The sequence below is a fragment of the Thamnophis elegans genome, chromosome 3 (assembly GCF_009769535.1).
Source record: "Thamnophis elegans isolate rThaEle1 chromosome 3, rThaEle1.pri, whole genome shotgun sequence".
Lineage (NCBI taxonomy): Eukaryota > Metazoa > Chordata > Lepidosauria > Squamata > Colubridae > Thamnophis > Thamnophis elegans.
This window is the reverse complement of record NC_045543.1, coordinates 130309442-130336183: the sequence shown is the minus strand read 5'-3', so window position 1 is coordinate 130336183 and position 26742 is coordinate 130309442. Positions and strand designations below refer to the sequence as shown.

Sequence of the window (26742 nt, the reverse complement as noted above, 5' to 3'; positions counted from 1 at the left end):
TGCAACATTCATTAGTACCCCAGATCCGATGAAAATTGCTGGCTTAGAAGGGAAAAAGAAAAGGCTATAATCATTCTATTAAATTACCAGGAATAGGCGCTTGGTAACTATTCAGTATCCATTAACAAGAAGGCAAGAATGTGCCATCATATAAATTCAGGCCGCCTTATCACGTTTCATCGTTCACAACATACTGGTATCAAGACAGATCTTGGGATTTTAATACAGGTAGTCCTTGACTTACGACCCCAGTTGAGCCCAAAATTTCTGTTGATAAGGGAGACATTGGTTAAGTGAGTTTTGCCCCATTTTATGACTTTTCCTGACACCGTTGTTAAGTGAATCTGCTTTCCCCATTACTTTGCTTGCCAGAAGGTTGCAAAAGGGGGGGTCACGTGATCCCAGGACACTAACTGACATAAATATGAGTCCATTGCCAACTGTTTGGATTTTGGTCATGTGATTGTGAAGAGGCTTCAAGCATCATAAGTGTGAAAAACGGTCATAAGTCACTTTTTTCACTGATGTTGTAACTTCAAACGGTCACTGAACAAGCTGTGGTAAGTCGAGGGCTACCTGTACATTCCTATGCGGATCCAAAGAGCAGGGAAACCGAGTAGTGACGTTGTACTGCATTTCCAGGGAGTAGATCTACTTGGTTTCGAAAAGAAGGAACCCAGCAAAAGTGGAAAAGCGTTGGTGGTCTCCATGCAGAGCCCCGTTGCCCATGCGCAGCCACACTTCGTCTCCTTTGGCGAGTTTCAGCACTGCGCTGTTGCTTGATGAGTCCGATTTTCCTTTGGATTCGAAGCTAAGAACAGAGGTACAAAAGGCAAACGGGTTTGTTCTTCACATTTTAAGCTTTCTTCACAAATTTTTTATTTTCATTTTCATACAGTCACATGTATACTGTACATAGCCAACACCATACAGCATTAAACAATAATTGCATCAATTCCTCTTGTCAACAAGGCCCCAGAAAATAGAAACCCAATATAACTCTTCCGCTCTCCATACACCTCTTTCTTCCACCACCCACCAACTTTCTATTTTCCCTCCATCATCCCCCTCTACCCATTTTAAGCTTTGTTGCAATCCCTAAATAGCAATCACACTTAGACTTAACACTTATATTTATATACCGCTTCACAGTACTTTACAGCCCTCTCTAAGCGGTTTACACAGTCAGCCTATTGCCCCCAACAAATGAACAATCAGTCATTTCACCGATCTCAGAAGGATGGAAGGCTGAGTCAACCTTGAGCCTGGTGCGATTCGGCCTGCCAAATTGCAGGCAGCCGGCAGTCAGCAGAAGTAGCCTGCAGTACTGCACTCTAACCACTGTGCCACTCTAACCACTCTAACCATTGCGCCACTGTAGCTCTCTAAAGGTACTCCTCATTTAGCAACTCCCATATTTAGAGACCATTTGCTGTTATGACTGTTAAAAAAATAACTCTACAACCAATCCTTGCAATTATGATCTTCGGGGGAACCTAAAGTGAAAAAAACCTGAAGCAAGATAATAAGCACAGTTCCAGTTTCATTTAAAGACTGCTTCGCTTAACGACCAAGTTGCTGATCCCCAATGAAATGAGGACTACTTGCAATGCCAAAAGACGGTCTAGCAGGTTGGGATGCAGGGAGGTGGGGAGGAAGATTTAACAAAGGGAAATTGATGAATAAGGAAATAAAAACTATTGGAATTATGAATTAAAGAATTGTCCTTGCCTCTTATTTGCAAATCACCTTTTTCTGTGTATAGCTAGTCCTCAACTTAAGATAATAATTGAGCTGGGAATTCTCAACTTAAGATAATAATTGGGCCAGGAATTACGATTGTAAGCCATGCTGTTTATTAAGCAGATCATCATGTGACTGCATCTTTTTTAAAGACTTTTTTTCTGTTGGTTGCAAAGTGAATGTTGCAGTCATTAAATGAACCCATTGTCTGCAATGGGCATTTTGTGCCAGAAAATGGAAGTAAACATGTTTCAGGTGGGTTGAGGGGGAATTACATGACTATGGGATACTGCAAATAGTTGTAAATCAGGGGTAGTCAACCTTTTTATACCTACCTCCCACTTTTGTATCTCTGTTAGTAGTAAAATTTTCTAACCGCCCACCGGTTCCACAGTAATGGTGATTTATAAAGTAGGGAAGTAACTTTACTTTATAAAATTTATAAAGCAGAGTTACAGCAAATCCCTACCGCCCACCATGAAAGCTGGAACGCCCACTAGTGGGCGGTAGGGACCAGGTTGACTACCACTGCTGTAAATGAAAACCGGTTGATGAGCACCCAAAATCGCGTGATTATGGGAGGTGTGGCAATTGGAATTTCAACTCCGGCTCATAAAGTGCCATTTTCAGGTTCCATTGTAACTTCAGGCGCTAAGCAATTGGTCATAAATCAAGGACTACCTGTACCCCTTGGCAGGCCTAAAGCAGCAGATGGACAATTTCACCATAGGCAGTAGTAATGGATGGTACCAACTTCATCGAAAGACAATACAACCAAACTATTACTTGCCAACTTATATTTTTAGGAAACTTGCAGTGTTATATCGCGCAAAGTGAATTCTTCATAAAATCTATTATTTCCCTAATGGTTTGTCCCCACACCCATAACTAAGGTGACCAGATGTCCCGCTTTTGGCGGGACAGTTACGATTTTTCAAAATTTGCCCCGTGTCCCACAGCGTGTTCAAAAAGTCCCGATTTTCCAAAAGAAAGAAAAGACGCTGAATCATCAATTTTAAAAAGGACGCCATTAAAAAAAAAGTTTTTATTTCTCTAAAGTGTCATTCCCGATGTGGCCTTTAGAGAGCAGTGGTTTCTCTCCCTCCGCTCGGCTCGCTCGAAGCCTCCGACGAGGGGCGAGGCTCTTTCCCCTCCTGCGCGTGCGCGTGCCAACGTGCGACATTTTGGGACAGACGTCCGGTGGCCTCGGGTGGGAAGGCTTTCTGGCAGCGGCAGCGTGGCAAGGAGGAGGCTCGGTCCCGGGCCAAGCAGCTCAGCCGTCGGAAGTTTTTTTTTTTGCCCGCTTCTCTCAGGCGCCGCTCTCCCTGCAGCCATGCCATGCAAGCCGCTGTCAGCAACCTGGTCTGGGTGAGCTGACGGGAGGCAGGCGGGGATCCGGTTGGGAGAGGCTGGCGATGGGGGTGGCTTTTGAAAAGGTTGGGAGGCATTGGGGGAAGGCAATTGGGGGGAAGCTTTTTTTTTTTTACAGCTCAGGTGCTCCGAGCCCCCCCCCCCCCGTCAATGGTGTCCCGCTTTACCCATCTTAAAATCTGGTCACTTTACCCATAACCTACTTCTTTGCAAAATTGGAGGCCTTAGGGCAGTGATTCCCAACCTTTCTGACTTGGCGGCCCGGCTCAGTGCAGGGTGGTGGTGGGGGTCTCAGGTGAATGGGCAGGCACACACCCGCGTTCACAGCTCCATTGGTGTGAGTGACAGGTGCGTGCATCCTCCACTCACACAAACGGAGGTTCGCTCGCAAGCAGAGGGTGCCTGCACTTGCACGCAAAGCTCCACTTGTGCGAACAGAGGCCGCTTAAGTGAAGGCCGCTTGTGCTCATGCGTGAAGCTCCACTTGCACGAGTGGCCTCCGCTCAAGCGCCCTTCACTAGCACGAATGGAGCTTCGTGCATGAGTGCAAAGGCCCACCACTTGTGGAAGTGGAGCTTTGTGCAGCCGGATTTCAAACAGGTAGTGGGCCAGAACCTGGGGATTGGCAGAATATTATATTTCCCTGGATAAGAAATGGAGAAACATGTTTTTAGGCAGGAAGCAGACTCACTCTTAATAGCCCCCACCTTTGTTGATAGGCCATTAAAAAAAAGCCTGAGCTACTCTACGTCAATGTTCCCTCTAATTTTTTTTCAGTGTGTGCGGAAAAGTATAGTATTTGAGCAGGACATTTTCATGCCTGAGCACTTGAATTTTTTTCACGGATGTTTCACAGAGCAATTGATTTATAGGATCCGAATTGGAATGGAGAAAAATGGTTTTGTGCTTGAGTGTGTGTGTGTGTGTGTGTGTTTGAGTGAGCGAGGGATCCAGTAAGGGAACTGCGCCTATTTAGGAAAGAAGGTAAATTATTGCAAACATGATCAATCAAAGATAAGTATGGGGATAGGTTGGGCAGTAGAGAGAAAGTGATAAAAGAGTGGGAGAGAGGAAGAAAAAAAGAGGGAAGAGAGACAGAAAGAGACAGAGAAGGACAGAGAAAGTGACAGAAGAGTGGGAAAGAAGGAGAGAGAAAGAGAGACAAAGAGAAAGAGGGTGAAAGAGACAGAAAGAGACAAAGAGGAGAGAGAAGGGAGAAGGAGAAAGTGACAGAAGAATGGAAAAGAGGGAGAGAGAAAGAGAAGAGAGACAAAGAGAAAGAGGATGAGAGAGACAGAGAGAGAGGAAGAGGAAAGAGTAAGAGAGAACATCTCATTTCAACCCCGAGGTGCAAATATTCTCTTTGATTGGTAATTTTATTTGTCCATTTACTATCCAATACTCTCATTTCTCCTTAAGTTCATCAAGAATTCCCGTCTTTTTATTGAATTTATCACAATACCATGAGAACAACTTTTTCAGCATAGCTTTACAGCTATTTAAAATACATAGTAATTTAGGTCAGGTTTTCAGAACATTAGTCTATTTATAAGTCATTAAGTGCAAAGAAACAGATTCAGAAATTTGGCTTCCCTTTTTGTAATTGCCTATTGCCTGCTTAATTTTCTACCTACATTTTTGATAACTGATATTCACGTTGACCCAAAAAGCCCATCATAGAAAGAAACGCTCCCTATGAACTTTGTTGGGTTTCCATGGAATGAAGTTTGATCTTTTTCTCAACCATACAGTAGCATATTCTTTCTAAGGAGGATCTAATCAAGATAGTCCATAATTGCCTATCAATCTAACTGTATGGCGATTGACAATCTCTTTATATTTCAACTCTCTTTCAGTCTTAAAGGTTTGGTGAGGAGAAATCCAAAAATTCTTTTAAAGAGGAAAAAAATGCTTGGCAAGGGAAACTGCGAGCTGAAAGGAAGTCTTGCTGGGAAGACGCGGCAGCAGGCTTTAAAGGGCTCCCCCCTCCCCAGCCAGCCAGCCCACCCAGCCCATTCTTCCCCCGCCACCACTGTATCCAACAGGCCAAGTTGCTGGGAAGAGAAAGTTTGGGCTGCAGTCAGCTGAAGTAGCCTGCAGTGCTGCTTTTAACCCCTGCGCCACCTTGGCTCTGTGATCCTGTCCACCATTAAAACCATCCTTCCAAGCAGCCTCCATGTTTCCAGCGTCTTTTCCCCCACTTGGAACTGAACCCAGAAGGACATTTCTTCCAACAAGATATTTGTAAGCCCCAAATGCACCCCACCCACCTGTATAAACTGAAGACTGTGTTGCCATTATGCATCAAATACACATAGACCTCCTCCACATCTTCGTGCTTCATCATATTGAAGGAGAAGAAATAGACCCCTAGAAGGGAAGAGAGAAAATATGTAGTACAGTTGAATAATTCAGTGGCACAGATGCAAAATAAATCAGTCTGTTCCTTTGCAGCAGCTTCAATAACCTCCTCTTTCTCCATTCCCTCCCCCTTGTCATCCCCCCCCCATACACAAATCACAACTCAATGGCAGTGAACGATCTTGGAGGAAACATGCATAATTCAGCTAACCTCTGGCTAAAATCAATGGTTTGCTTGTGTATTAGAATTGGGATTGTGCAAATATTGGCATCAAGTGCACTTTTAAAGTAGAAGAACACTCCTCACCTTAGCCTGGTTCAGGTAGTCCTTGACTTTCAACAGTTCCTTTAGTGACAATTAGGTGGATGAAAAGGTGAAGAAAATGGCGGTGCATATAAAGGAGCCGAGGTGGCGCAGTGGTTAGAGTGCAGCACTGCAGGCTACTTCAGCTGACTGCAGTTCTGCAGTTCGGCTGTTCAAATCTCACCGGCTCAAGGTTGACTCAGCCTTCCATCCTTCTGAGGTGGGTAAAATGAGGACCCAGACTGTGGGGGCGATATGCTGACTCTGTAAACCGCTTAGAGAGGGTTGAAAGCCCTATGAAGCGGTATATAAGTCTAACTGCTATGCTATTGCTATTGCTATATGCAGCTGCTCGACACGCCAGAGACCAGTATTTTTTAATTCATTTACTGTTTGTGTATTTTTTGTGGTTTAGGGTCGGGGAATTTTGGGGTGGGTGGGTGATTGGGGATTGTCATGTGCATTGGGGCTGGTCTCTGGGTGTCTTGTTGTTTGTTTGTTTATTGGATTTATATGCCGCTCTTCTCCCAAAGGACTCAGGGCGGCGTACAAATAAAAAACCCGCATATTACAAAAGTTAAAAAGGGAATTAAATAAAGTATCCAAAAACAAACCCAATTAATATTAAATATTAAAAATTAGATTAAAATTAACAATTAAATTAATCCTATATTTTATTCTATTCAGGCCAGGCTGGCTTGCTGGAAAAGCCAACTTTTTAGGGTGCGTCGGAAGGACCAGAGGTCAGGGATTATGCGAAGCTCCAGGGGCAGCTCATTCCAGAGGGATTCTTGTGAAATTCTTGTGAATTTCATTGTGTTAGATCAGGTAATGGAAAGGCACACTCAGGCTAAAGGCAACAACAGCTCTTTATTGTAACAGAACAAGTATGTACAATCCAGCGAAGGTTCAGTCTGACAGCAGCCCTTTTATAGGGAGCTGTCAGACACTTCAATCAATGAGGTTAAACCTCTGTTCCTGCCGGAACAGAGGACCTTGGTGGAAACCATTATAACAGTTGCTAGTATCTAACACATTGTGTCAGCGTTCCAAGTATCATGCAGAATTAAATCAGAATCCAAGGCAAAATGATCCTTAAAGTTCCAATTTAATAAATCAGACATCTTAGCACATCTGTGGAATCCCAATTCTGGAAGTTACATCGGATTCCCACCCAGTTGAAAGTTCATGATCCTGTCCCCACACCCACAAATCCATCACATGGTCCAATCTTCTTCCACGCTGGCATCTCCACCCAGCTGGTCGGGAGCAGAGGTGCGGAGACAAAAGATGACCTTGGGCTTCTAGAAAAGAATGACAACAACACATTCCACAATTCTACTCCTTTCTATCCTCCCCTCCCAACTACTACACTAATGAAACAGCATAATGAAATAAGAGAGAGTGTTGCAGGCCAAAGATCCTAAAAGGAATATAACTGCAGGCCTGACACATTGTATGTGTATACTGTGTATATACATACAAAGACAGTAAAGTTTATATATATTATATGAAGTTACAGTGACTCTGAAAAAAGTGACTTACAACCATTTTTCAAACGTACGATCACTGCAGCATCCCTGTGCCCATGGGATCAAAATTTGGATGCTTGGCAATTGGTTCATATTTTTGATGGTTGCAGTGTTCCAGGATCATGTGATGACCTTTTGGTAATCCTCTATCAAGTAAAGTCAATGGGGAAGCCAGGTTTACTTAACAACCGTGTTATTAATTTAATCACCAGAGTGATTCCCTTAATAACAGTGGCAAGAAAGATCATAACGGGGCAAACCGTTGTTCACTTAACAACGGTTTCACTTGGCAACCGAAATTTTGCGTTCATTTGTGATGAAAGGTTACACAAAAGAGATGCGTCAGTCGAACCTTCTGCACATTCTGAAACAAATGCTTCAAAAGTGTTGCGCAGCCCTAGTTTTGCCCCATTTTATGACCATTCTTGCCACGGTGGTTAAGCGAATCATTGCAGTTGTTATGTAAGTAATATGGTTGTTAAATGAATGGCTTCCCCGTTGACTTTGCTCATCAGAAGTTCGAAAAAGGGGATCATGCGACCTTGGGACAGCTTAACCATCATCAATACGAGTCAGTTGCCAAGCATCTGAATCATGTGACCATAGGGAGCTGCAAGGGTCATAAGCAGGGGTGGGATTCAGCCGGTTCGGATCGATTCGGGCGAACCGGCAGCTCCGATGATCAGCTGGCGAGCGAACCAGTTCGCTCTGATGATCAGGTGGGCCCGCACGCCCCTGCTCTTTACTTACCTATATCCTCTCAGCTGATTCACGCAGCAGAGCGGATTGCCGTGTCTCAGCCGTGTTACTCCCCAGAAGTAATGTAGAAGGTACTATATTTTCCAGGGTATAAGACGCACCTTTTCCCCTAAAAATAGAGGATGAAAATCTGGGTGCATCTTATACACTGAATACAGCATTTTTGGCCTCCTGAAACCCCATCCCCTTTGCAAAAATGGCCATGCATAGCCTTTAGGAGGCTTCCAGAGTGCTCCTGGGGTCTGGGAAGGGCTAAAATTGGCAAAAAATGAGCTGTTTTTTGCTCGTTTTTGCCCCCCCCCCCCAGACCCCAGGAGCACTCTACAAGCCTCCTAAAAGCTATGCATGCCAATTTTTTTTTAAAGGGCCATTTTTTGCTTGTTTTTGCCCCCCCCCCCCAGCCCCCAGGAGCACTCTACAAGCCTCCTAAAGGCTATTATTTATTTTGCCCGTTTTTGCAAAAAATGGGCCATTTTTGGGAGGTCTGCAGGGTGCAAAATCTTTTTTTTTTTAATTTGCCTCTTCAAAATCTTGGTGCCTCTTATGCTCTGGTGGGTCTTATACTCCAAAAAATACAGTAATTTTGATGCATGCTGATGCACTCAGAACACACGCGCAAAGCATATAATCACCAAACCGGTTGTTAACCGGCAGGATTCCACCACTGGTCATAAGTGTGAAAAACAGTCATAAGTCACTTTTTCCCATGCCACTGTAACTTTGAATGGTCACTAAATGAACTGTTGTAAGTCAAGGTCTACTTGTAAATATATTCAGGACTAATCCTTACCAAATATAATAAGAATCCCTCCAAACTTAAAGAGTGCACACATTTAGTCACAATTGTTAAGAATTCTTTCATTTTCTTGTCCAAGATTAATAGCCACACTTGCAAAATATTATGTTTCCTCTTTGAAACAATCCAAGATGAGGTAAGCTGCTCCTAAAGCTTAGAATCTATTTTGGGACCTTAAAAGGCTATCATTATTTTTTTAATGCCAATCTGGCACAATTTTTAAGCTCTTGTAAGCTCCACAAATTTTCCATAAATTGAAGATGTGGGTGGAAAGAGAGGTATAAAAAGATGGATATATTCTTGCAACTGACAGGTCTCGCTTCCAGTCTACTATTAAATTTACCAGTGAATGTGGACATATTGAAAGAACAGCGATTAATAAAGACATGTTTTTAAATTTATTATAGTGTGGTAAAAGCAATATTCATTTAACTAGGTTGCCTTTAAAAAGTTTTAAGAAAAATATTATTTTCTAAGTTTCCCAATTTTAATTTTTGGACTGTTTACAGCTTCTGTTTTGATATTGTCTTCAGCTTGTTTTTAGTTATGAGAAACTAATAAAACAACTTAATATACTTAGCAGCTGGGTTTCAGGTTTTTCTATAGATATTTTGCCCAGCATGCCAGCAAAGCTTTGTAAATAGACAAAGAACCTGATCAATATCTCGTTACTGGTCTGCTGAAGCCTGGAGAATCAGATTACTGAATATGTATAGTAAAATTGAGTCACTTCTTTTCCAAAAAATCCATAAGAACTTTTTTCAAAATGTACTCAAGAAATTATGAATGCCATCTGAATTACTCTACTGTATTACCATGTTATTATCCTAATTCAGTATTGTTTTATTGCTTTATTGTAAAGTGCTGGGAATCCATACAGAGTATAGCAGTATATAAAGGACAGAAATAAATACATTTGCAAAAATCAAATATTGGCTTTTTTATTCTCCTTATTATACCTTCCATCATTTCCTGTTGAAATTTTATAAGCAACTTAAACAAAGATGTTTTCCAATTGCAAATTGTGTTCATGCAAATTGCCTACGCAAGAACAATTAAGGAAAAAAATTCCAATTATTTTTAAACAGGGTCCAAACAGAATTGGTTGTCATTTTTTAAATAGAATCTGGCAGAATGCATCCTTTCTGACCCAGCAATCACAATCAAAATGTTACATTTCAGTTCTGCAAAAAGAATTAATCAGCAATGGACATCATATTTCAATCAATTAAGAAGCCATCTTTTGAAAAAGTCAGAATGTTTATCTTTGTGTTTGATCTGAAGTAAAACACAACATCAGTCTGAAGTTTCAAGGGGGAAAAAATTCTACTTGATTGAATCAAGAAATGTCCTGTAGGAAGTTATCACCCAGCCCTCTCCCAGAAAAATGAAATATCCTAGGAAATATTGAAAAGGCAGAATATTTCTCTGGATGTGAAAAGAAAGAAACATGTTTTAAAAGACAGAATAGCTGCCTGTAGCTTCCTGCCCATCCCCACTTTGTCAATGGGCCATTAAGAAGGCGAAGCTAGTCCACTTTACATAATAAAGACTTCTCCACTTCAGCTCCAGGGAGATGGGATTAAAGCATGATAATATCGCCCCAACTGACCACATGGCATCTAAGAACTCAACCAAACCTGGATTCAAAACACAGCCTAGAGAGTTGCCACTGCATGGCCCCATGGGAATCTGACAACCAATCACAATACATTTCTTACACAAGAATAAGAAACAGAGAGGTGGGGCTGAACAGGTTATAAATAGCCTAGCAAGCCCGTCCCTCAGCCCTTCTCTTCTTCTCCACCAACATTGAAGCATGTGATCACCTTTTCTGTTCAGGGCTCAAGCCATGTGGTCCTGTCCACAATAAACCATCTTTCCAAGTAGCCTCCATGTCTCCAATGTCTTTTTCCCCACTTGGAGCTGAACCAAGAAGGACATTTCTTTCATCAGTCCAAGGCAAATTATTGTTTCTTTTGCACAAAATTTGCACAGGATATATTATCTGCTGTACTCGCCATTCACAATATATTATCTGCTGTACTCACCATTCACTGGAGCTCCAAATCGTCCAGTCATTACATCAAAGAAATTGCCAACGTTGGTTTCCACGCTACTGAAGATTATTCCGCTGTTCTGATTACTGAAGTGGGTGGCCATTGAAGCCATAAATGCAACCTAAGCGAAATAGAGTTAGCGTTTGAAAAACAGGAGAAAAACAGACTGGAAGACATGGTTGAAAGCAATCAATTCTATATCAACTTCTTTCCCAGTTTCGCTGGGGAAGGAGGAGAGGGGAGAGAGAAAGGGAGATAAGCTTTAATTTCCTAAATGCAGCACTAAGATCTGAGCCAGCATTTAGCCTACCTGACTAACAACACTGCCATCGATTTATGCATGAACAAAGACCCACTCATATGAAGAAAGGAAAACATCTAGATTAGGGGTGTCAAACTCGATTTCATTGAGGGCTGGATCAAGGTTGTGTTTAACCTTGGAGGCTGGGGTGTAGGGGTGGGCTGCTGGGGGTTCGCAGTGGTTCAGGAGAACCTCTAGCTAAGAATTAACTATAATAACAATAATGAAATGATAATGGATACAGCTTAGTAATATATACATGTACTGGCAAACTAGTAAAAGCAATTTGGATATAAATTGCAAATTGTGACTTGGGAAAAAGACCTATAAATTTTATTAACAAATTTTTATTTAGATCTTGTCATAAACGTGTAAGGGTGTTTTTTTTGGGGGGGGGGGTTGGTCCTGACAAGAGGAGATAGGACATAAATTGTAAATGATTTTTAGCCAATTATAATAACAACAAGGAAATGTCAATGGATATTGTTTAATAATATATACATGCTATGGTATTGGCAAAAGTAACTTGGATACAAATTCTAAACAGTGAGTTGGGGGGGAAAAGTGGGGGAGAGGTTTAGAAACTTTATTAATTGACTTTTACTTAGAAGATGTCATAAAGGTGTAATGTTATTGGAGGAATTTTTTGGGAAATAGCTAATGAATGCCATTATGTGGTTGTGTCTTTAAGTATGAATGATTTGAGGTAAAAGCCCGTTCAAATTGTAGTCAAATGAGAATTGTGGTACATTGATAGTAAGATATACAAAGATTTTTGATTTAAAGTGTATAATCTAATATGAACTATAAGTAATGACTGTGGAAGAAAGGCACGAAAGTTATCTGTAACCAATCGACACGCTTTCTACAAGATGTAATGAAGGATGATTCTTTTTGTGTGTTTTTGTTCAATTAAAATTAAAAAAAACTTTAAAAAAAAAAGATGTTGGATAGCCATTTGTCTGAAGGTGGTGTAGGGTTTCCTGCCTAGACAGGGGGTTGGACTAGAGGACCTCCAAGGTCCCTTCCAACTCTGCTTTTGTATTATTGTATGTAGCGTGCCATAAGGGTGGCCAGATGTGGGAAGGAGTGCTGCAATGCCACGCAAGAGCAGATACACACTACAGTGTGTAGGTGGGGTGCTGTAAGCAGGCCCGTGCTATGTTGCATGAGATCCCTGGATCTCATAATGGATCTCATAATCCAGGGGTGTCAAACTCAAGGTCCAGGGGCTGGATCCAGGTGCTTAGATCTGGCCCATGGGGCTGCCCTGGAAACAGCAAGGGACTGGCCCATGGTGCCTCTGCCAGTGAAAATGGAGCTTGGGAGGGCCACACACTGCCTTCCCGAACTCTGTTTTCATTGGCAGAGGGTTGCAGGAGGCCATCACAGCCAAAAACAGATCTCGGGTGCCTGTTTTCGCTGGCAGAGCACTAGGGACACCAGAGGCACTCCCGACATGAATGATGTCGAGCTGGCCATGCCCATCCTGGCCACACATACGCCTCCCCCTAAGGTCAAACACAACCCTGATGGGGCCCTCAATGAAATCGAGTTTGACACTCCTGTCATAATTTCTCCTCAGGATAAAAAGCAATGGGAGAAACTTATGGGAGAGATTTCTGACCTTCTCTACCAGCTTCCCCACTGACTTTGCTTGTGGGAAGCCGGCAGGAAAACTCGAAATGATGATCATGTGACCATGAGACACTGCAAGTCAGTTGCCAAGTGCCAGAGTCTCAATCACATGTCTGCACGGTTGTAAAGGTGAGTTACTTTCAGAGTTGCAAATATTCTGTGAATATGTAATTTTGTCATTAATGTAGTGCTACAACTGCCGTTGTAAATTGAGGACTACCTGTAGTACTTCTGTTGGTGCTGTTTTGGCCCGCCAGCAGCCAGAGGAGCTGGCAGCAGATTCGGACAGTGAGGAGGTTGGGGAGGAGGATGGGCCACTCCTGGAGTCTTGGGAAGGCTCTGATGAGGGCTCTGTGTCGGAGGCAGAGAGGGGGCCAGGGCCATCTGATAATTATCAACTGCCTTCAGAGTCAGACATCATTGAGGCAGAGGAACAGCTGGAGCCTGTTCCCAGACGAAGGGAACAGCTAAAGAACATGGGTCGACTTAGGAGTAAGGCCACAGGTGGACAATGAATGGCCCCTCCCACGGAGATTCGGACCCTCACCTCTCTCCTGGCTTTCCGAAAAGCCGTTAAGACCTGGCTGTGCCGGCAGGCCTGGGGTTGATGAGCTCCCTTCCCCTCTCGACAGGTGTGGTTGTTGGTTATTTTAAATGTCTAGTTTGTATTGCATGTTCCCCTTCCCGTTGGAGTTGTTTGCCGCCCTGAGTCCCTTTTAGGGAATAGGGCGGCATATAAATAAAATGAAACTTCAAACTTCAAACTCCCAAAGGAAATAAAAGAGGAGGGAAAGGGGAGTGGAGTTTGCAGGAGACAATTAGTTCGCTTAATTGGTTTCTGACTCTCCCACATTCCTTGCCAAGTTTTGCAGATATCGGCCTGGCAGCTTTCCAAGCCAGATAAGGTCTGTGACTGTAAATCCTCCCTTGAAAGTCTTTGCTGGATGTGAATGAACACAATTCACAGTAAATTACTGAAATGGGTGTTTGTCGGGACAAGGACTTTGCTGCATGATCTCGGGAAGCCTAGATCAAAACAGGCGCTTCTTGTCCGGACTGCCTCAAAGGGCTGACCCAGCAGACTGCCGAAATCCTCTGGATCATAGCCAGGTAAACAAACAAACCCATACATACATTTATGGAATTGCAACAGGCAGTCACTTTTGGAAAAATCATGCTGTCATGAAAATTAGGGGGAAATTACCTGAAGCTCTGTCGGGATGCCAGGATAACCTTTTTCTCCTTTATGTCCTTGAGGGCCTCGCTCGCCTCTGGGTCCCAAATCCCCCTTGTCTCCTTTGTCGCCTTTTGATCCTTCTGTGCCAGGCAATCCATTATTCCCGTTGTTCCCATGGTTTCCTTTGGACAGTCAATCAATAGGTGAAATGCAAGCTTTAAAAGACTCCATGCAAGGTTGTTTTTTTTTTTCATTTTTAATCTAGACTTCTTTAGGCAAAATTTGATTTAACCTTTCTCATTCTGGTATCTGGTATTCTGGAGGTAGTGACAAAGCTTATTTTCATGGGCTCCAAGATCACCGCAGATGGGGTCTGCAGCCAAGAAATTAAAAGATGCTCCTGAGGAAGAAAGCTATGCAAATCTAGACAGCATACTAAAAAGCAGAGACACCACCCTGCCAACAAAAGTGTGTATAGTCAAGGCGATGGTTTTCCCAGTTGCAATGTATGGCTGTGAAAGTTGGACCATAAGAAAGGCTGAGCGCTAAAGAATAGAGGCCTTTGATCTCTGGTGCTGGAGAAGACTCCTGCGAGTCCCTTGGATTGCAAGACGATCAAACAGGTCAGTCCTAGAGGAGATCAACCTTGACTGCTCTTTAGAAGGCCAGCTCCTGAAGATGAAACTCAAATGCTTTGGCCACCTAATGAGAAGGAAGGACTCACTGGAGAAGAGCCTAATGCTGGGAATGATTGAGGGCAAAAGAAGAAGGGGACGACAGAGAATGAGGTGGCTGGATGGAGTCACTGAAGTAGTCGGCATGAGCTTAAATGGACTCCAGAGGATAGCAGGGGACAGAAAGGTGTGGAGGAACATTGTCCATGGGGTCATGATGGGCCAGACACAACTTCGCAACTTAACAACAACAAATTCTGGTATCCTCTAGATATATATTCTATTACAGCATCCATCTTCCCTAACCACCAGCAACCGGGAATGATGGAAATTATAGTTCAATACATCTGGAGCACTAGTATGTATTGTGGACTGGATATCCTTTCTAAAATAGTAGGAAAAAGGACATGGCTAGATTAAAAGCAACTTGGTAGGAGGTGGATTTTTGAACACGCTGGTTGGGGAATTCTGGGAATTGAAGTGGACACAGTTGAACATTGCCAAGGTTGAAAAACAGTGCCCACCCCCCAAAAAAAATTACGGTGAGAAGCAAAACTGTAATAACGATGGCTTTCTTGGACAATAGGGGAATTTCCTTCATTTCTGTCCTAGGACTTTTTTTCTACATATAGCATTGACTTTGCTTATTGTAAGTCAGCTGAAAAGATGTAGAAGAGAAGCAGGCAGAGTCAAGCAAGTAATCAGCCTAGAATCATAACATTTGCACAAAAGGTCTAAATCCAACCCACGGGTGAAATGCTCTGAAATCTGCTACCGGTTTGCTTTGCGCACACCTTCCACGCTCAGCTGTGCGGCGATCAGCTGTGCCACACAGCTGATTGTCACACAGCTGATTGTCAGAGCTACCAGTTCACCCGAACCAGTAATATTTTTTACTACTGGTTTGGATGAACCAGTCCGAACCGATAGCATTTCACCCCTGGTCCAACCCCTTTTGAATTCCACTGACTCTAATCTAGCACCAGTTTAGTACTAACCATTACCCTATTTTTCAGAGTATAAGACGCACCTTTTTCCCTCAAAAAAAGAGGCTGAAAATCTGGGTGTGTTTATACACAATACAGCATTTTTTGCCTCCCAAAACCCCGTCCCCTTCACCAAAATGGCCGTGCATAGCTTTAGGAGGCTTTTGGCGCAGGGAGGGAAGAAATGAGCAAAAAATGGGTCATTTTTTTCTAAATTCCCCCCCCCCCGACCCCAAGAGCACTCTATAAGCTTCCTAAAGGCTATCCGTGCACTTTTTTTGACAAAAAACAGAGCTGTTTTTGCAAAAATGGTCTGTTTTTGCTCATTTGGGGGGCACTCCCCAGGAGCACTCTACAAGTCTCCTAAGGGCTATTCATGCCCCTTTTTTTGGGGGGGGGGAATGGGCTGTTTTGGGGAAGTTTGCAGAGTGCAAAAACTTTTTTTTTTAATTTGCCTCTTCAAAACCTTGGTGCGTCTTATACTCCAGTGTGTCTTATATTCCGAAAAATACGGCAGTTGACTGATTCTTGTGCATAGGCATGAGCAAAAACAATCATCTTAATTGGAACTTAATGTGAGGTCCCCATTCCTCATGCCTGAAAGTCACAAATGGTGATCACGTAAACCTAGGATACTCCAACCATTAAAAATACATGCTAGTGCCTGAATTTTGATAATGTGACTGTAGGGATGCTGCGACAGTTATAACTGCGAGGAGCAGTCATAAGTAACTTTTTTCAGTGCTGTTGTAACTTACATCTGTGTAATATAGTAAATAAGTTACAACTTATTTAAAATTGCATAATAACAACAGAACTAAGTTTTCTTCATTTGCCTGTCTCATTAAAGTCCCTAATTAATTACTGTAGTTGATGAATTATATCAATATCTCGTGAAGAACATTTTCATGTTTTTTAACTTAATACACTACATCATTTTATTACTTTTTTTTTCTCATGCCTTCAGTCATTTACGGACATATGGTATGAAAGAAGAAATTCATAGAATTTATGGGCATTGCTGTTCACATAAATGAAATATAATATTGCATTTTGGTGAAGGCTTACAGCTTAGCTATATAATAATTGGTCTTCACTTTGGGTAAAAATGTTATTTGAACCTGTTGCCCTCCAAAGCTTCTTATAAGAACATTTTATTCAGCTCAGAAAAGAATTATTAGAAGGGCTACAGTGAACTAAAAAAAAAACCCTGCATGGCAGGAATTTAAACTGATGCTGCTGTCAGTAGTCAAATTTTAAAAAAAAAGAGTAGAAGAAAAAACTAGCACAATCCAAAGACTTTTTTGCAACTTTGAATGTTCACCTGGTTCTCAGACAAACAGAGCAGGGGGGAAATCTGCTCTGTAGGGAGAACTAGGCAGGCAGGAACTGAGGCAACGCAGGTTGAACAGTAACAAACAACCTTTATTCTAACAAGTTAACCAGGCAAAGTTCAAGGCAACTCCGGAACTGGCAAAAACAACAGTTGCCATCTTACAGCTCTTTATATAGCAGTTGTCAGACGGCTGGGCCAATAGAAAGGATGCATTCTCCCGCCGGCTGGCTGCTTGAGTCTTAGCCAATCAGGGGGGTCTGGCACAGTGGTGGGTTCCTGATCCCGTTGCAGCTGGTATGCTGCAACGGGGCCGGACGTCCACCACGTACCCACCGCCCGTGATGCTCCAGCTGCTTGGCAGAGCATCGCGCAGGCGCCGTATGCTCTGTGCGCGTGTGCAAATGGCCCGGTTGGGTCAAATACAGGTAAGGAGAGAGGGAGGGGGTGTGGGCCCTCTGGAGCACTGTACCGGAATGGTACCTGTGCCCCCAGCAGGCACCGGTACGGCCATACCAGCCACCCCTGGTCTGGCAGCTGGCAATATCTTTGGGCAGTATTGTAGCCCCAAGGACTTAACAAAATCAATTTACCTTCGCTACCGATTTGCAAATGTGAGCGTGCGCTCGCTTCTCTCACACATGCCACCTCCATGCATGCGCAGGACCGTCAATTTCCAATGATCAGCTGTGACACGCAATATAAATTAGCTAGAAAGCAGGAAATCTGACAATTCTAGCTAATATAAATCACGCATCACAGCTGATCTTCAGAAATACCGGTTTGCCCGAACCAGTAGCAATTTTTTTGCTACCGGTTTGGGCGAACCAGGTAGAACCGATAGCATTTCACCCCTGAAATAGGGTATTGCAAAAGCAAAGCTGTCACAGCTACCTATATTAACATCAAGACGTTGCTTAGCCTTAGGAGGATATTCCGATCCCTTTCCGGCCATGTAACTGGTGTTAAATTACAATATGGATCCTCAAATGTTTGGAGGGTTGGTAGACCATCGGAGTTCTGAGACCAAACTGAGAGCACGCTTGCAAAATGACACATGGGGAGTTTGCCATTTGCGGAATTGCTGGCATGGATAATTTAAGCAATTACAAAGTGTTTTACAAGAATGGTTGCTGCCATCCTCTCTATTCCCCCATCCTTTTGGCTGCTGGTGGGCAAAACGATGCAGTCAACCATTATTTGGCATTTTGCACTGAAGCACATTGGTTTCAACAAGGTTTTAAGATTTAATTTTTAGAAGGCCAAATGTTGACGGGACCAGGAAGTTCAGCTGGTGGCAAGGTACCAGAGATGGGTTTCTACCCATTTGGAATGGTTCAGCCGAACCGGTAGTAACTTGGCGACCTGGGTCATTGGAACTGGCAGCGACCCAGGCCTGCCACGCCCGCAAACTGATTCTCTGTAGGCACTGCCATCTTGTTTTTGCCTTCTGCGCATGCACAGAGCAATTTTTGTTGCAGTGTGCATGCACATGCAGCGTGCATCAAGCATGCAGTGCACATCAAGCGAGCAGCAAGCATCAAGCATGAGCAGTGTGCATCAAGTGCGCGCATTGAGTCCCTAAGCGAACTGGCAGTAGCAGCAGCCGGAAGGTATGCAGGGAGACTGCATAGCAGGTTGTCCAATCTCTTCTTTGAAACTTCCAGTGTTGCAGCATTCACAACTTCTGGAGGCAAGTTGTACCACTGATTAATTGTTCTAACTGTGGGGAAATTTCCCCTTAGTTCTAAGTTGATTCTGTCCTTGATTAGTTTCCACCCATTGCCTCAGGTGCCTTGGGAAATAGTTTGACTCCCTCTTCTTTGTGGCAACCCCTGAGATATTGGGACACTGCTATCATGTCTCCCTTTGTCCTTCTTTTCATTAAACCAGACATTTGTTTATTTGTTTGTTTGAATTTGTCAAACAAAATCGAGAACAAGAATAAGAATAAGAGAATAAAAATACAATGACAGGGACAATAGGCACATTAGTGCACATGCACGACTCCTCTACTGACCACTTAAGTATGAAGTAAGGTCCACGGAAGTCAATCTGTACCTAACATATTGTAGGAAGTTAGCACCCACCCCTCTCCTAGAAAAATGAAATATTCTAGGAAATATTATAAAGGCAGAATATTATATTTCCCTGGATTAGAAATGGAGAAACATGTTTTTTAGGCAGGAAGCAGACTCACTCCTAATAGCCCCCCACCCTCCTCAATAGCCCACAGCAGATGTCCGCACTTAAGAGATAAAGAGATAGCTAGGTCTATTCATAGGCAAATACACAAAGGTAGGATTAGCCCTCTACCCATCTAGCAACAGAACTCACCACGTGGCACCTGGGAAGATTACATCACCCAGCAAGGATCAACCAAGCTTGGGACTCAAAACACAACCTACAAAGTTGCCCCTGCATGGCCCCATGGAAGTCTGACAACCAATCAGAATACAAGCTCAAATTCAAAAGCCTAGAGAGGGCATAATAGCAATAGCAATAGCAGTTCAACTTATATACCGCTTCATAGGGCTTTTAGCCCTCTCTAAGCAGTTTACAGAGTCAGCATATTGCCCCCACAATCTGGGTCCTCATTTTACCCACCTCGGAAGGATGGAAGGCTGAGTCAACACTGAGCTGGTGAGATTTGAACCGCTGAACTGCAGATAACAGTCAGCTGAAGTGCCTGCAGTACTGCACTCTACCGACTGCGCCACCTTGGCTCTTAAAGGGCATAAAACCCAGGCACTCTCAGCCACTCTTCCCTTTTTCTTCGCCCAAGATCTTCAAGGCATGTGATCCTGTCCATCAATAAACTTGCTTTCCAAGCAACTTCCATGCATCCAGTGTCTTCCCCCCCATTTAGAACTGAACCTAAAGGGACATTTCTTCCAACAATACCTAATTCCAGCATCCGTTCTTCATATGTTTTAGTCTCCAGTCCCCTAATCATCTTTGTTGCTCTTCTCTGCACTCTTTCTAGAGTCTCGACATCATTTGATTCAAGAGACTGAAGGAATAATACAGTAGGAAAGGAGCAGGATAAGGAATGCCACTACAGGGTTCCAGATGTTCCAGGTGGTGCACCATTTAGACTAATGGTCCCAGAGCACCGAGACTTGATGCAGCAGGAAGCTCTCTAAATCTTCTCTCCTATGCAAACTGCCACAGAAATCAAGCAATCCCTTCAAGGGTTCATCATTAGAAAATTGCTTTCAAATTATTTACCTGGGATTCCAGCAGGTCCTGGAAGTCCAGGCGGGCCTTGATAACCTCGAAATCCAAAATCTCCCCGGCAACCACATTCCGGTGGGCTGTGAGGTCCACTCTGTGTTGTCTGTAAACACATCATTCAAAAACAATTTATAGGATATCAGCGTTATGACATATATTAATATAGGTAGTCCTCAACTTACAACTACAGTTGGCACCAGAATTTCCATTGCTAAGCAAGATGATTGTTCAGCAAGTCGTGCCTGATTTTACAGCCTTTTTTTTCAATGGTCATTAAGCAAATCAATGCAGTTGTTAAGTGAAACATGTGATCATTCAATGAACCCTGCTTCCCCCCCATTGACTTTGTTTGTCAGAAGTCAACTGGGAAGATTGTAATGACAATCACATGGTCCAGGGTCTCTGCAATCACCAGAAATCCATATTGGATGCCAAGAGTCCAAATTGTAATCATCTGTGTACACAGGGACACTATGATGGTCATTGTTATGGCCTGCCAGCAGAGCTGGCAGCAGAGTCAGACAGTGAGGAGGTTGGGGAGGAACATGGCCAGTCCTGGAGTCTGGGGGAGGCTCTGATGAGGGCTCTGTTCCAGAGGCAGAGAGGGGGCCAGAGCCATATGCCAGTTATCAGCTGCCTTCAGAATCAGACAAAAGGCTGGAGCCTTTTCCCAGTGTGCGCATGAGCAGCGTTGCCAAAGGAAGGGAACAGCTAAAGAACAGGGATCGACTTGGGAGTAAAGCCACAGATGGACGATGAATGGCCCCTCCCAGAGGAAATAAAAGAGGAGTGAAAGGGGAGTGGAGTTTGCAGGAGACAATTAGTTCACTTAATTGGTTCGTGACTCTCTGAGACTCCTTGCCAAGTTCTGCAGATATCGACCTGTCAGCTTTCCAAACCAGATAAGGTCTGTGACCGTAAATCCTCCCCAGAAAGCCTTTGCTGGATGCGAATAAGCAGAATTCACAGTGAATCAATAAAAGGGTTTTTTGCCCGGACAAGGAGTTTGCTTCAGGCTCTTGGGAAGCCTCAGACAGAACAGTCATAAGTGCAAGGAAGTGTATGTAGGTCAGGGTTTTTTTCCAGCACTTTTGAAGCTTTGAATGGTTACTAAACCAAATGGTTGTAAGTCAAGGACTGCCTATTACAGATTATTTGCAGCAATAGACCCCCATTCCGGAAGAAGCTTCTTGGATGAGAAGCAAAATGTCTTTTAAAAAAAACAGAACGTCTTGTGGCCTCTTGAAAAAGCACCTTTGGGACCCCATTCTTTCGTTGTTGCATAAAGAGACGGTTCCATTTCTGTAGAGCCTCATTTTTCTATAAGCTTTCTATCTGGTGATAAATACTAGCCTTTCTTTCAGGTCCATCAATAGCAAATCAGGGCTTCATCACTTATAGAGAGAAATGCTTGTGACTTGCAGCTGAAAAACGAGGCATGGCAAAGATTGGATCAAAGAAATAGCATATTAAATCCGCTGTCCCATTTTAATAAAGGCTCTCACTAACAGCCAAGAGCAGAATACAGATAGTCCTCGACTTACAACAGTTCGTTTAGTGACTGTTCAAATTTACAACGGCACCGAAAAGGTGACTTGTGACTGTTTTTCATACTTATGACCATTGCAGCATCCCCATGGTCACATGATCCAAATTCAGATGCTTGGCAACTGGTTCCCAATTATGACAATTATAGCGTGTGTCCCCAGGGTCATGCGGTCCCCCTTTTGAGAACTTCTCAGAAGGAAAGTCAATGGGATAGCCAGATTCCCTTACCATATTTTTTGGATTATAAGACGCACCAAGATTTTGAAGAGGTAATTTTTTTAAAAAAAGTTATTGTACTCTGCAGGCCTCCCAAATCCTCTGCACGCCTCATTTTTTTTGTGAAAAATGGGTAATGCAGAGAGTTTGAGAACCCTGCAAAGTGCTCCTGGGGGGGCAAAAACAAACCCATTTTTTGCAAAAAAAAAAAAACCAGGCCATGCATAAGCTTGGGGAGGCTTGTAGATTGCTCCTGGGGGCAGGGAGGGGGGTCAAAAATCAGACTGTTCTTCACTCATTTTTGCCCTCCCCAGCCCCAAGGAACACTTGCAGGCCTCCCAAACCCTCTGCACCAGGGGTGGGTTCCTGCCAGTTCTAACCTCTTTTATAGAAGAGGTTCCACAAATCCACAGTGCCGTTTAGAACCGGTTCCAGCTCCCTCCCCCTGCCCGTCCACACATCATCAAGATGAAGAGCGAGAGGAGGAATTCTGGGAGTTGAAGTCCACAAGTCTTAAAGCTGTCAAGTTTGAACAACCCTGGGGTTTTTTTCTAAAGGGTCAGGGTGCAAGGGTCTTGTAACTTGACAGCTTTAAGATTTGCGTGCTTCAAATGTCAGAGTTTCTGAGCCAACATTTTGGTTGCTAAGCAAGAGCATTGTTAAGTGAGTTTTACCACATTTTACAAGTTGGCCATGCCCACCCAGTCGCATGACCGCCAAGCCACTCCCACTCGGTCACATGGCCAGCAAGCCACTCCCACAAAGCAGGCCACACCTACAGAAGAGGTTCTAAAAAAAATTTGAAACCTGCCACTGCTCTGCACTTCGATTTTTGTGAAGGAGGCAGGGTTTTGGGAGGCCAAAAATGCTGCATTCGGTTTATAAGACACACTCATATTTTCATCCAAAAGGTGCATCTTATACTCCGAAAAATATAGTAACAACTGGATTACTAACTTAACAAATGCAATGATTCACTTAACCATTGTGGCAAGAAAAGTCATAAAATGAGGCAAAACTCACTTAACAAATGTCTCACATGGCAGCATAGATTTGGGGGTCAGTTGTGGTCATAACCTGAGGACTACTTGTACTTCAGAGAACAATATGCACCTGCAATTGACAATAACTTATTCCTTCTTAGGAAAAAATCCCAGGGGACAGTTGACTAAATTCCCAAGCAAACTCCATTCTCCATCCACCAATCAAGGGGAGATATAGAGCTATCACTGACAGAATGACAGCAAAAGGAATGCAGATGAACATCTATCTTTTTGTAGCCCAGATATGGAAACCCTAGTTAAAGAACAGGCCTGGCACAATTGCTTTCACAGTTAGACCACCTCAGAGAGTATCTACAGGGTATAGTCCAGAAAGTCAAGATATTGGCTGTAATGTACATCTAAAGTTGGAGTTTGTCATTGTTTTAATTGAACTTAAAGCACTACAGTAGGTGCTGAATACTAACTATCACAAGTGCAATGACATTCCAATTGGAAACCCCTTTTCTGCCAAGAAAAACATTGGTTTAAACACGGAAACAATTCAAAATCAGTACAAGAAAAGTACTTTGCTTGTCTCTTTACTCATATCTAAATTAAAGTATATGCATTGATCACACTCATTGGCCCATCTCTAATACCTACCGTGTTTTCCCAAAAATAAGACAGGGTCTTATTTTCTTTTGATCCCCGAAATAAGCACTTGGCCTTTTTTTCAGGGAGGTCTTATTATTTTTGAGGTGCAGGAGATGGCGAGCGTGGTCACCTCATGGCTGCTGCTGTGTTGCAATATTTTTAGGGAGGGCTTATTTTAGCGCATGCGCTCAAAAGCACGATTGGGCTTATTATCTGGGGAGGTCTTATTTTCGGGGAAACAGGGTATTATCTGAAAATTCTTCTATAAAATAGTTTTGTTCATGTATAGAACAGCCTGAACTATTTACTTCTATTTGAAGTAGATTCAAATACGGTAAACTGGTTTTAATTTAGTGATTTTAAAAATTTAATAACAACAACATCAATAAGCACTGTAGTTCTGGTGTCTAACATTTGTTGAGCACAGAAAGGATTATGGTTGGTTTGGTTGGTTTATTAGATTTATATGCCGGCCTTCTCCCAAGGTCTCAGGGCGGCGTACAACATTAAAAGAAACACATAATACAAAAAAAAAATTATTTATTTATTTAATTAATTAATTAATTTAAAAAAATTAAATTATATAATATAAATTATTATAGGGTAGTGCATTTAATCATTTAAATTATAAAGCATAGTCTCTTCTTTCAATTATAAAGCATATTCTCTACTTTATTATTTATTATTTATTTAATTAATTTGTATGCCGCCCACTCTCAAAGAGACTCAGAGACTTTAAAAATAAGTGTTATCTTTTGCCATTCTTATAAAAAGAATCGTCTGCATAAATTCTACCTGCAATTAAGAACCATCTCCTGTAAATGTTTGTGCAAATTATAATCCTATACAAATTTACATATAAGATGCCTTGAAAAATACTGAGATACAGAAAGTTTTTCCTTATCTCAGTGAAGTATTCAGTCTTTCCTTCACGTCTGACAGCCTCTTTGATAAAGATATCTGTTTATAACATGAGGGTTTATCCCATGCATCTTGAATAAAATTTTCTCCAATACAAGATACGTTTCTCACAACATTTCTAATGTTATCAGTATGGCATAATCTGTGGAAAGTTAAAATTTAGTCCCTAATTTTTACTATGATCTGAAATACTTAAAACATTGACTGGATTGCCTCATTAAGATGTAAATCCATACACTGGGACTTACATTTAAATAAACATGCATAAGTTTGGATTATTGGTAGATTAAAGTTATCTGATGTCATAAAGGGGCAAAAACATCTGCATGGAAAATTAATCTCGTAGAAAAGAAAAGTCCTCTTCTGAAAGACATCTGTGCATAGCATGGTCATCCTATGGTTAGGAACCAGTTGCTTCTGAGAAAGATAGCGCTAATGTTAATTAAAAAAAGCTCACATACTTTCTTAATAGCATTTTAGAAGATTAATTCAGAGTACCTGGACTCTGTCTGAAGTAGTCTGTCCTACATCATCTACGTCTGGTTTCAGGACACTTTGGTCAGTAGAAGGACTATTACCATCAACTGCCTCAACCGTCCACTTATACAGTTGGCTCCGCTGTCTCAAGGTTTCCCTGCTGCTGGAACCTTTATGACCCGTCTGGTGGTGGCTCTCCAAAACTTTGGCTACTGGACTACTAGCTCTTCTGCTCACCTCCAAGTTTTCTTCTTGGCCCAAGCAAAAATGAAGAAAGAGAAGCAAAAGCAGGAGACTCCGGTTGAGGTTGTCCTTTGGGGCTATGTGACACAACATTGCTAGCTCCTTTAGAGTGAGATCCTTCTGCTCGGAGAAAAATAAAAGCCCTGCTGTTGGTGTGATGGAGCCTTGGAGAACGTTCCTTCTACGGCGTCTGCCAGCAAGACCTGGTGGCCATCAGTTTATATGCTGCCTGTAATAAATTACCCTGTGAAAATGTCAGAGGGGCAGAAACCTTCAATCCCAAATCAGTCATGCTTCCGGAAACAAGCCAGTCATTATTCACCACATCCCCCAGTACCAGAAAAATTGATTTGCATGCTGGAAATGCCCGCCACATTTAATGGACAGATGTGGTTCCTGTTGGGGGGCACTGACAAATGTTATTCCTTCTTTTTAAATGGGGGAGGGTTTTTTTGTTTGTTTTAGTGTGATGAAATGAAGCCCATATGGCAAATGTCTTAGCCTTCTTGATTAGATATAGAGAGGATAGCCACTCAAGATTTATATATATAAATATATGGAGGGAGGGAGGGAGGGAGGGAAGAAGGAGGGAGGGAGGGAGAGTGAGAGTTAGTTAGTTAGTTAGTTAGTTAGTTAGTTAGTTAGTTAGTTAGTTAGTTAGTTTGGAAACAGTGCTGCATTTATTTATATATGGAGAGAGGGAGGGAGGGAGGGAGAGAGAGAGAGAGCGAGATTGGAAATAGTGCTGCATTTATTTACTAGCTACAGGCAAATCTCAAACCAAGTGTGCATTTGATTTGCCAATTAAGAAACAAAGGAAGGGGTGGAGGAGAGATTTTTACTTATCAACTAGATTTCTTACTGTGTTTAAATGACTTCAGAAAATATTGGGAAAACAACCTAAAAACAGTTAAATGGAACATTGGTCTTACCTGACATGTTCTTTCTCAGTGCACTGCAGGAGAATTAGGCATTTACTGATTCCCAGTTCTGAGAATAAAACGTAATTTTTCCAACCAAACCATCTGGGCTATTCTAATTTCTAACGTTTTCCTAAAGGCAATTGCCAAACCAAATTTGGTTTTCCTGCCAAATAAAGATAAAAGACCATAAACTTAAGAAATGTGGTTGAATAATATTGCCCTATAAAATTATCCTGGTCTTTGGATTTGTAACTTTTATCCACAAATGAACACCTATGACCCTAAAAATAGAAGAGATGACACTCTAAATATTTCCATCTTAAGAAATTTATCCTAACAGAGCAATTTCACTGAACATCTACAGTCCTCTATTTTACCGATCATCTACACCCTTCTATTTTAGGACATCATCTGTCTTGAAGCTACCAAGAAAATCACTACCTTCTGTTCCAAATCTATTAAATGCCCACATTTATATTTATATGTATACATACGTTGAAAGAAA

The 26742-nt window shown here is 42.4% G+C and overlaps 1 protein-coding gene across 1 annotated transcript; it reads right to left on the bottom strand.

Moving 5' to 3' along the window:
* Positions 1-534: 534 nt before the first annotated feature.
* C1QTNF3 (C1q and TNF related 3) lies at positions 535-25840 on the bottom strand. Its single transcript, XM_032213345.1, has 6 exons — positions 25093-25840; positions 20267-20375; positions 14070-14224; positions 10918-11047; positions 5385-5484; positions 535-811 (listed from the first exon to the last, which is right to left on the bottom strand). The coding sequence occupies exons 1-6, from the start codon at positions 25405-25407 to the stop codon at positions 652-654; spliced, it is 969 nt and encodes a 322-aa protein (XP_032069236.1). The 5' UTR covers positions 25408-25840; the 3' UTR covers positions 535-651.
* Positions 25841-26742: the final 902 nt, after the last annotated feature.